The sequence below is a fragment of the Antrostomus carolinensis genome, unplaced genomic scaffold (assembly GCF_000700745.2).
Source record: "Antrostomus carolinensis isolate BGI_N321 unplaced genomic scaffold, ASM70074v2 scaffold41759, whole genome shotgun sequence".
NCBI classification, from domain to species: domain Eukaryota; kingdom Metazoa; phylum Chordata; class Aves; order Caprimulgiformes; family Caprimulgidae; genus Antrostomus; species Antrostomus carolinensis.
In genome coordinates, this window is record NW_010338635.1 from 4,681 (window position 1) to 15,682 (window position 11,002).

An 11,002-nucleotide genomic window follows, 5' to 3' on the forward strand; every position below is an offset into this window, starting at 1 on the left:
GTTATCAGTATTAAATATATATATATATATGCACACATACATACATATATATATATATTTAACAAGTATTGAAAGCCATCTCTTGGTATATCTTTAGCAGTTTGTGAGGGATGCTAACGCTCATTTTGCTTGTATGTGATAAGTATGAAGGTGGGGTTCTTTAAGTTCTGAGTCACTGTCTCTTTACACGTCAAAATGCATCCTAAAATTGGACATTTTTTTATAAAAAGGCCAAGCAAACACCTATTAAAAACGCCATGGCAGCCAGGTGATGGGAGTACTCTGCTCCCTTAGCTCTGATTAAGGGCTTAGTACAGGATTCTTTACCCAGGAAAGACACCCCTTGAGTTTCTGTAGGCATTTTGCTTGGGTAAGGACTTGTAGGTTCAGGAGCCCTTGAAGTTTGGTTTAATATTACTTTCCAAACCCCTTGTTTTCAAGGAGTTACTCAAAATCAATGAGGCTAGAAGCTAAGATAAATCTTCTTTAACCCGCCATCTCATAAAACATCGCTTTGATTAAAAAAATTTTTTACTGAATTTATCTTTCAGAAAAAAAAAAAAAAATCTTACAGGACAGATGCAATTCATCAAAATGTTCTAAAATGCTCTAAAATGCTACATGTAGGCAATCTTTTATTAAATTTCTTTATTAAAAAAACTAAATTATCAAGCTTTTTGTTTTTTTGTTTTTGTTTTTTTGCTGAAGTACATAACATTATACAACAGTGTTAGAACTGGATAGCCAGTCTTTAATAAATCAATTACAGTATCTGACATCTGAAATGTACATTGAAAATCTTTGTTCTTTTAACAATTAAACAATATCAGCGCATTGATTGTGTCACCCAGATACGGATCCCTTTAAGTGATTTGTGCTTTTTTTTCTTCTTTTTTTTTTTCTTTCCTTTTTTGACACTGCAAACTCTGTAATGAAAATGCCAGTTTTGGCAGTGAACAACCAGAGGAATCCTCTGCTTGATTTATTTTAAATAAACAGTGATAAATAGCTCTTTTTTTTTCTGTACAGAAATATTGGCTTCAAAAAGTCAGTGTATTGTACTCAGTAGAGCATGTTGAGTAATGCTACACCTTAAAAATTGGCTTTTTTCAGTTAGTGATGTTAAAAAATGCAAGCCTTTTTCTGGTTTGCTGCAGTTGTTTCTATGTACCATAAGACTGTATTGCACAAAAAAAGTTCTTAAATACAGATATAATTTATGTTATTGGATTAAATATTGCAACAACTAAGTGGTAAGTGAAGCAGTTTTACCTTGCACATGCAGTGTGAGGATACACAAGGAGACTGTTCATAAAACTACAAATACATCATTGCAATCTTGACTGCAGTAGGGTGAAAGGAGTGTGAAACAAATGTATTTTGGCAAATCCATTGTTCCCCTCCCACGTCATCTCGAGCAAGGAGGACCTTGGTAAAAATGTAGACAGAGACCATAATATGTATTTGTTTTCTTCACAGTAGCCTGAGTAGTGCTAAACTGTAGTTCTCCAGGAACCCAGCTCCAGATGTTATTAAACTACTTTTCTTCCATCCCACCCACCCAAAAAAAATCAAGTTATTTTGTTTGAAAATTAAAACTAAGTTTCAGAAGTAGAACCTGTAATACTTTCAACAAGAGACTTATAAATCTGAGAGTTCAAAAACCTTGGAAAAGAGTCTCTGTGCATTAGGGTGTATATCTGGAGTTGGGCATCTTCATACATGTGAGGGCTGGGATCCAACAAGTTTCTGTTGATCACTTCTCTCACCCGGGAATCAAGGCTAACCTGAGGAAGATGAGAACAGACTAATATGAAACAGTAATATCAGGAAGGAAGACTGTGATATGTATCTCTGTTTCTCAGGGCTCCATTGAACCTGCCGAGTTTATCAGTTTATTCAAGTAATGCTCTGTGCTTCTTTCAGAGCCACCACACAATTACAGACTGAGACCATCAACTCTCTTTGAGTTTTGACTTGGTCTTTGCATCCATCTTAAGATGAAATGCAGCTTTATAACAGAATAAATACAATGCAACTAAATAAAGCCCTGCAGTAACCTGGATTTCACAAAATATGTTCTTTTATATTAACAAAAAATATTTTTTGCATATTTACAATAATTTCTCAGAAATGAATGTTGAATGACTGTCATTCAGAAAGCTGAAATGTTTTTTTTCTTGACCATTTGTTGTTAAGTCTTTAGAAGCCTTCTATTCAGCATTCTCATCTGGCTACCCTACAGGTTTATTTTTTTTCCCTTTTTTTTCAGGCACTACACTTGTTACTCACAAATTACCCAGAGTTTTTTTATCAATTTTATTGTGGTAATCCTCCATTAATATTAACTGTTTCAGATATGTTATTCAAGACTTTTTAACATCTAGTAATTATAATATGTACATATTGAAGTTGTTAACAAGTTTCAGTTTTGGCTTCTCATTTACTTTCCATTTGTAATCAACTGTGCCTAAGTAGGAAAGGGCATATTATGCTTGGGATGAATGCACAGATGATTTTAGAATATCATTTAGAAATTTGAGTGAATGTACAGCTTATCCACAAAATGCTCTAAAACCAGCAAAATTAATGCCTTCTGGATTAAATGAAATGGCAGTAGCAGGGAAGCCCAGTGGGGCCAGCAAGAGTTTACTCAGCTAGAAGAAAAAGGCTAAAACACTGTATAAAGAAATACCAAGCACAGATCAGTTAAGCTACTGTGATTTACACCAGGTTGCAATCTGGCCCTACAACTCTGCAACCACACAAATAGATATTCATATTGTCTGAGAGACTGAGTTCAACCCTGGAAAGCTCCGTGCACTGAGATAGCTTGATATATGAAGGATGCTAACTCAGATAAAAACTCAGAATGTGTGGATGTGTGAGCTTCTGTAGTGAAATAAAGTCTTTGAAATACAGTGGTATGGTGTGATATGGTATGATAGTGAGCAGTAAATATACATTTTCATTACGTCTCCTGTACCAACTACAGAATCTGGCGGTTTTGGTTTGTTGGCACATTCGAGTATGTTACTGTCACAGCAGTCAAGCTCTTTCTCCTCCGAGATTTGCTGTTACTTGGTTATTGGTCACAAGGCACAATGATGTGCCTTTGACAGGCTGAAAGAGTTGGGGCTGTTCAGCCTGAAAAAGAGAAGACTCCGGGGAGATCTTATAGCGGCCTTCCAGTACCTGAAGGGGCCTACAAGAAAGCTGGGGAGGGACTTTTCATAAGGGCAACTAATGACAAGACAAGGGGAAATGGGTTTAAACTGAAAGAGGGGAGGTTTAGATTAGATATTAGGAAGAAGTTTTTCACTGTGAGGGTGGTCAGACACTGGAACAGGTTGCCCAAGGAAGTTGTGGATGCTCCCTCCCTGGAAGTGTTCAAGGCCAGGCTGGATGAGGCTTTGAGCAACCTGGTCTAGTGGAAGGTGTCCCTGCTGATGGCAGAGGGGTTGGAACTGGATGATCTTTAAGGTCCCTTCCAATCCAAACCATTCTATGATTCTATGATGATGCAGCCTAACTGCAAGTGAACTGTTGCCTGCTCACTCTAGCAAACCATACCTATTACTCAAGTATGCTGTCTCTGCAGAACATCCCTTACACCTGCTCAGTGTGTGCTCTCCATCTAAGTGCTGATTGCGATGCCTGCCCGCAGCACCCCGGGGCGCAGCAGGTGTCCCTGCCATACGCCTCCCATATGGGTGGGCAGTGGGGCTGCGTCATCTGCCATCAACAGCCTCACGCCCTTTCCCACCTTGGTGTTTCTTCTCCATTGTGCTGGCACGGCTGTCTGGGCAGCCAGTTGAGTTAAGGAATCGATCCATCTGAAAGTGTCATTTTTTTTGTGGGCTGTTTTTTCTGATTGAATTAATTGTCTAACTAACATAGCAAACCAGACTGCACTGCAGGAATGAACAGACTGGTGGGGCTGCTCAGCCAGTGCCTCCCTGCTTTTAGACACAACAGCGTGCAGGGGTGTAGTGTTATGGTAGTTTTGAGAAGCAGTGTTGTAACCATGCGTCTTTGGAATTTATTTGAATAGATGTAAATCCGAGACCGTTGCATTTCTGTAGCACAGAAATGACACACTAAGATTTAAGCAGTTCTCCCCCTGACACACATGCACACGCACATATCTGAGCAAAACCAGTTTGTGTAGCTAGCTAATTGGTTCTTCATTATCAAATTTAATAGCTGGGATAAAAAGCTCAAAATTGGCAGGATGGTGTGATTTTGTGCATTGAATACAGTAAAAATTAATTGCACTTATAGAATGAAAAAATATTAATTATGGAACTATTAATTTACATTGCAGTTTTTCAGTGACTCACTAAAGCCAGATGGCAGAACTAGTTGGAATTACTAAAGGTATTTCTTGCTAAACAGATGAATACAAGGTATCTGTTTAGAACACGAAGATATCCTGCCTCAATATCTTCATCACTGAACAAGTGATGCTAAATATTTCAGCTCTTATGCCAAAAGACAGCATCTGGAATGGGATGCCTGAATGAACAAGCACTTTTCAGCTCCCACGCTGATCTAAGGCATTGCAAACAGTTCTTCTTTGCCTCAGAAGATTCCCAGTAGGGGCAGGAGCAGCTGAACTGATGACGTGCTGTGCTCACAGTCCAGTGCATCAAGTTTGTGAGTAGTTGTGTTAAAGCCTAAGTCAAACAACACTTAGTTAGCGTTTGAATTTTAGCTTAGCTTGAAAAGACAACTGAGCATTCAGCACGTATATATGTACTAGAGATATCATAAGAAAAACTCATTATTATCTTGCTGTACTGGCAGTTATCTCACTCCAAAGCAAAAGTATACACTATGGCACAAGAGAAGATAATGGAGCTATAAATTGCTGTTGGCTTCATTCATATGAATGAAATTGCAAATTATTACTGAATGCAGTGCAAAGTAAAAAGTAGGAAGCAACATCCATAGCAAGAATAAATTATCATAACACCACTGAGTAAAAAGTCAGATGTGATTTACAGAGACAAGGCAAAGGAGATAAAGGTACATGACATGGCTTACGAAAGACTACTCTTCTGTAGTGCTTATATATTTATATAGCTCTCTTTTCCAACACATAGTTTGATAGAAGATGCTTTTTCTTTTCTCCAGGTGAAGATCATTTCAGAATTTGTCTGTTTCACTTTAAGAGTTGAAGAAAATCTTAGATAATTCCTAAATATCGTACTTTTCATTAGAGAAAATGTGGTCTTCATTCCTGGACTCTCGCATAGGAATAACCAATGCAAATTTGGATTTTCTCCCAGACAATTGTTGCAGCACAAAAATCTATAATGATTCTGATTTAAATTCCTTAAATTTGATGCCTTTTCTCCAGAAATACATTTGCATTACTTACTACCTCTCTCTGGCAGACATGCAGCATTACTGAAGAAGCATGCCTGTTTTGCAACCCTCTCTTACTGGAGTTTCTCAAGTCTTACAGAGAGCTTTGAGGTGGTCAGTGATGCTAAATGACCCAGCACCTTTGTCTCTACTTTTTCTGTCCCTCCCTTTCCTGATTTAATGTCCATACTAAGACTTTCATCAGACAGATCAGGCAGGCTTTCAGACCTCCATCTGTCAATCCAGGGTATAACATTTCTGCTCTGGAATATCAGAAGATGCAAATGTAACATTTACAGCTTTACCTCTTTTGGTGATAGTATAGAAATGTAATCTTCATATATAAGTCTTGCTTTTTCTTCAATAACTTTCTTGTTCTGTTCTTTCTTTAGATCTTCACATGCAAGCCAGAAAAGCAGGTTCTCCTCACTATACTCTGTTCGAAGAAACTCTCTGAAAAGGTTCCTCCCAGCTGGTGTTTTCATCATCTTGTCAAAATTCTGAGCCCAAGACAAAATTTCATCTGCAGTAGGGTTTTGGCTGCAAAAGCAAAGTATCATTACAAATATGCTTCTATTTTTGTAACAGTGTTTTCATACATTCATCCAAAAATTCTCCTTTCAACTGCACTTCAGTCCAGAGTGAAAACTGGAAGTGAGAAGGCTTCAGCAGCGACAGAGGAATTTTTTTTCGCTCTTCACTTGTGCATTTGTTATCTCAGTAGCCCACTAAACGTGTTTAATGTTACGAGACATGCACTTGGCTTTCTACAAGTTTTTTGCTAGTGTTGTTAACCATCAGACTCGAAGACAAAATCCCACAACAGCACTGAAGTCCTGCCTCTGCAGATAAAGCATATGTGATTTCAAGGAGCTGGCAATAGACTCTCTTTTATGAGGGGTTTAGATGACACCTGATGTCCCTGCCTGCTTCTGATGGTATTTGGCCAATCACTGGCTGCCACACAATTTGGTTCAGGAAGGACAAGGAAAACAAAAGACTCTTGGCATCCAAGAGCATACTAATGAGGCCCAACAAAATAGGAATTCAGAGAGCTTTCAAATTAGCATATTTCACTGTGCTTGTACCTAAGGGTTGCTAAGCTTCCCTCTCTTTGGTGCTATTGACCTGAATGATGATCTATTTGCACAAGATGTAATGGATGTTGCTGGCAAAACTCAAAACTAGAGTGAGAAGAAATGGGAAAAAGTCCTTATTCCCATTTTCTGAAAGAAACTATTCGTGGCTTGTAACAGTGGACACACTGGATAAGTGATTAGAAGACTAACTTGCGTCACTAATCCATTAATGTACCAATTAATAGCTTGAGAAAGCAATAATCCACGTTATTTAACAACAATAAATATGGTTTCAAACTTAATTCTGAGCCCTCACCCTCCCCTTCCTGATAGGATCCAACACTAGAGCTTTACTAGCTGTTGTTAATAGCTTCTGTGTAATCATGTTGCACAATAAGTGGCATTTGTCTATATGATTTCTCTTCAAGTCCATTTATCAACTCCATCTCTGTACACAGGACAGACTGGATGATGGGAAGCTATTTAAGATAGCTTTTTGGCAGTCCAAAAGATCTAATAAATAAGAGAGTATTTAACATTTAAACTATCCAGCAAAATAATTGTAATTTGTACCAAAGTGTATAAACATACAGATCTGAAGGTGAAAAGTCCCCTCTCTGAGGAGAATGAAAAGAACCTGCTGAGGTGGATGGAGCTGACAAGCAACCTGTGCTCCCTCATTGTCTATTGGGAAGCTCTCTTCACTGCAGTATTTTGTAGAAATTTCTGGCGTTGTCCTCTCATAAATGACCATGAGTAGCAATTAAGACAATGAGGTTTGGGTTGCTTTTACCATCAATCATATCCTCTAGAGTTAAGTTTTAATTTACTTTTTATAAGATTAGAGCACTCAAGAACCACTGATAGGTTAGCATTTTTCCCAACACAATAAACATGGGCCCAAGTTTTAGACAGAAATAGAAGCTCAGACTTTCAGTGCCTGTTAGCCCATTTTTTGGAGTATATGTTTCCTTGGTTAATTCCAGTGAAACCATTGTCCAAGCTGTTTTATGAAAGGTAACCATGTTAAAAATCTGACCGTGAAGTACACTTGTGCCTGTTAGTTTTTCTTCTTGTCTGATAAACAGAAGAAAATGATCCCACAGGTACCAGAGGCTTCTTACAGAGATCCACAGATCTATGGAACCATCCATGCACCTCTTATTCCTCCCCACAGTTTTTCCCCACAAATAAGAAACTGTAAGTAAGCCTGACTTATGTATGTCTCTGCTGGCATCTCATTGTCAGGACAGATTTTGCTTCCTTTTGTATTTTTTGGAGGAAAAATTATTAAAAGGACATTACCAAAGCATAAGAAAACCCAAGGCAATTCTGGATATTATAGGCAAATTAAAAACATTTACAAACCAACCAGATAACCAGACAGTTTGACCAACTTACCATTCTTCTATGACTTGGATACTCTCCATTTTGGTCGTATGTGTTGGCCTTCCTGCATTGTCTCCTCTGTCTTCATTCCTAACAGTGAGGCTGCAATGTAGTACAACACTTTATTTTGTCTAGAGAAAGTTAATTTAAAACAATGACTACAGTAATGCAAACTTTTAAAAGAAGCAAACTCATGTAAAGTGTAATTATTCACTCTTGCTCCTAAAATTTTGGAGATAAATTTTTGATAACAACTTTCCCCCTTAATTCTGATGAATATTAACTGATAGTTGCTCTTAGCATGTGTAGTTTTTTGTAAGTTCACAGTTTATCCACTGAAATATGTACACAAACTTAAAAGATTTCTCTGGAGTGATTTCACTTAGCAAATTGGGAATATTAGTAACAATAAGGGTAAGGGGAATAAGAATACCTGAATTGGACATTGATGAGGCTTTGGTGCCCCATCAGTTCTGGATGGTTGTTCATTCTCTATGAACATTCCCTTTTTTCTCTCCAGGATACGGTGGCAGTAGATGGCTTTGATACAGAACTTAACATGTGACAAGTCCTTATGATTTCCTCCTCTGGCCTAAATTTGTTTTTAATACAAAAAGTAAAACTTACTGGCCTCTCAACAGAAAGGCATCCATTACCCTCATATTACCACATGCAAGGAAAACAATGACTTCCTTTATGTAAGGATGTTTTTATTATTTTTTTCCCTTCTTTTTTGAGCTGGTAACTAGCGTCACATTTTTCTGTAAATATCTTTTTAATTGGATTTGCTTTAGTGGTAGCGACTTCCTCTGTATGTGCTCTCTATGAATGTTCTGGAACATGATATTGCAAGCAAAAACACAATTCCTGGTAACTACTGAAATACAGCAGGTTTTGAATGATGTAAGTATTCATATAGGAAACCTGGTCCCAATAATTAAGCTTAAGAAGTGGAACGTAGTAAGGAGATGGAGGTTTACATTTGTCAGGTGTTCCCTACAAGTCCAATTGAGAGAAAAGAAGCAACCAAGCAAAGAAGCCCCCCTCCCAGTCCCAAGAGCTCATATTTTGAATATTGAGTATTGACCATACAATGATGCTCTCAGACATCCTAAGTGGCAATATACAAAAATATGTTGGTAGCATAAAGCTGCTCCCTCCCCCACTAATCTGAATAACTTCTGCTCAGCTCTAAGAAGAAATCCTAGCTTTGAGACATTTTTAGCACAGATAAGCTTTCTTTCTAGCTCCTCTGCATTTATGAGTTTCTTCAACATTGTTTTCAAGTGTTTGGTTGAGTTAATAGGTGATTGCAAACACTCTTCTGAAAGCTGTAAGTCTAAGCTCCCAGGTAAAGCAGAGCACATATTGAGACTTAAACATTACAAAGACGTACAATTTCAAACAAAGCTGTTTGATACTGGTTGCTCCTTGACTTACCTGCCAAGACCTTAGTTCAGGCCCTTGGTCCTGCTTCCCCTGTTACAGCGTAGGAATGCAGCTCCAGTGCTGCTAAGGTGTTAGGATGTCATCAACTGCTGCAGGAGAAACAACACATCCTGAACTCTGGGGTTGGCAGGTAAAAAGCCTTTCCATCTCCTCTGACCTGTTGCTCATCAGTCTATAGAGCGAGCACCCAGGAAAGCCAATGGGAGTTCCGTATACAGGAGGAGAAAAAAAGGGACCATCCACATTCTTTCTTGTAATCTTTAAGTCCACACATGTAACTGCTTAGAGCCACTTTGCATCTGGCCAGAGCAAAAAGTTGGGGTGAGGGAGAAGCAGGGAAGGCACAAAGCTTCTCTCTCTCCCTCCCTTCCTCAGTCCTCTGCAGTCAGTAGGTAGAGCAGCATTTGTCTCCTCTGCTGGGTGCAGAGAACTGAGTGTCCTCTGGTTCCATGGAAGAGTAACACCATGGAAGGAGGAAACAGCTTGTGTAGCTTGCAAATGTAACAGGGTGTTCACCTGAATCGGTCCAAAAGAGAATGAAGCTGCCCATTTTCTTTCCTCCATCACATGAGCAGCAGCTAAGCTGTGCTGAGATAATTTACTTGTCGGACAGTAGACATGCAAGGTTTGGATGAAAAGTCTTACTGGAAGTAGAAGGTGACTCATCTGAGAGCAGTTAATCTACACTGCTAATTTAATTTGATGTCTGGGATAAAATATTGTTTGTTTTGCTCATGCAAAATCCCCGCTAAACTTAGGAAAACCAACATGGGCTGATGAAGGTGGAATACAAGTAGGGAGTGATGAGTAAGAAAGAGAAATAAGAAAATGGACAAGAAAGCCATGTTGACCTCATTGCACTTTTTTATCAAAGGAGTAGCGGACAGGACCTGTGCATTTTGTTTTTCTACAAGACCACCTCTCAGAAAAAGTTCAGATGGTGGACGCAGAATCTAACATGCAGTTTTCTGGTATCTATACCAGAGAGACAGTGCAAAGTATCCACTTGGCCCTAATTCCTTCATCTCACCATTCATAGCTGGATTTCAGTGGCTGAAGTTAGTCAGAGTTGCAAAACAGGGAAGACTTTAAAGAAGGAAGTGTTATACTTCATTGGAAAAATTTCTCAAGTTCGGGTATTGTATTTAAAACTGTGCTAAATTTACAATACATCTTGGCCTAAATTCTGCATTATGTTTCCAGTGACAAACACTGGCACTACATTTCAACTTTTATTTATCTGCATCTGTCAAGGCTGGAGTTCCATCAGATACGTTACTTTTGATATGTGTTTCCTGTGAAAGGAACCACCATTTTTACACAGAAGTACATTCAATTCAGGCTTATTCTGTTTTCACTCAAGGAACAGGTTCATGTTCACTTAGAAAAAAAATTTAAATATTTACACATTTGTGACTACAAAGCTAATTTGAAAGCAGCCTTTAAATAACTCTGATCACAATAACAGATTGCTACCTTTTACTTCAAAATGACAGCACTGCATTGCTATTTGCTATGTTGTTATCTATCTTCAGTTGAAAATACCCTATCTGTTCACATTTCTCTGTGGAATTCACACAGTCCTCAGCAGCAAAGACACCCTGCATACTTGGAGCTGGTGTCTGTATTGGGTTTGCGTGGCAAGGTTTTGGTAGTGGTGGGGGGGACATGGGGTGGCTTCTGTGAGAAGCTGCCAGAAGCTTCTCCCATGT

The 11,002-nt window shown here is 38.6% G+C and overlaps 1 protein-coding gene across 2 annotated transcripts; it reads right to left on the bottom strand.

Moving 5' to 3' along the window:
* Nucleotides 1-690: 690 nt before the first annotated feature.
* On the bottom strand, nucleotides 691-9,380 carry RGS17 (regulator of G protein signaling 17). Of its 2 annotated transcripts, XM_010175578.2 has the most exons (4): nucleotides 9,282-9,380; nucleotides 7,854-7,931; nucleotides 5,679-5,913; nucleotides 691-1,787 (listed from the first exon to the last, which is right to left on the bottom strand). In XM_010175578.2, exons 2-4 carry the CDS (start codon nucleotides 7,880-7,882, stop codon nucleotides 1,599-1,601), a joined length of 453 nt encoding a protein of 150 aa, XP_010173880.1. In that variant the 5' UTR covers nucleotides 7,883-7,931; nucleotides 9,282-9,380; the 3' UTR covers nucleotides 691-1,598. The 2 variants fall into 2 exon arrangements, with proteins under 2 accessions (XP_010173880.1, XP_010173879.1); XM_010175577.2 differs by lacking the exon at nucleotides 9,282-9,380 and having other exon boundaries at nucleotides 7,854-7,938.
* Nucleotides 9,381-11,002: the final 1,622 nt, after the last annotated feature.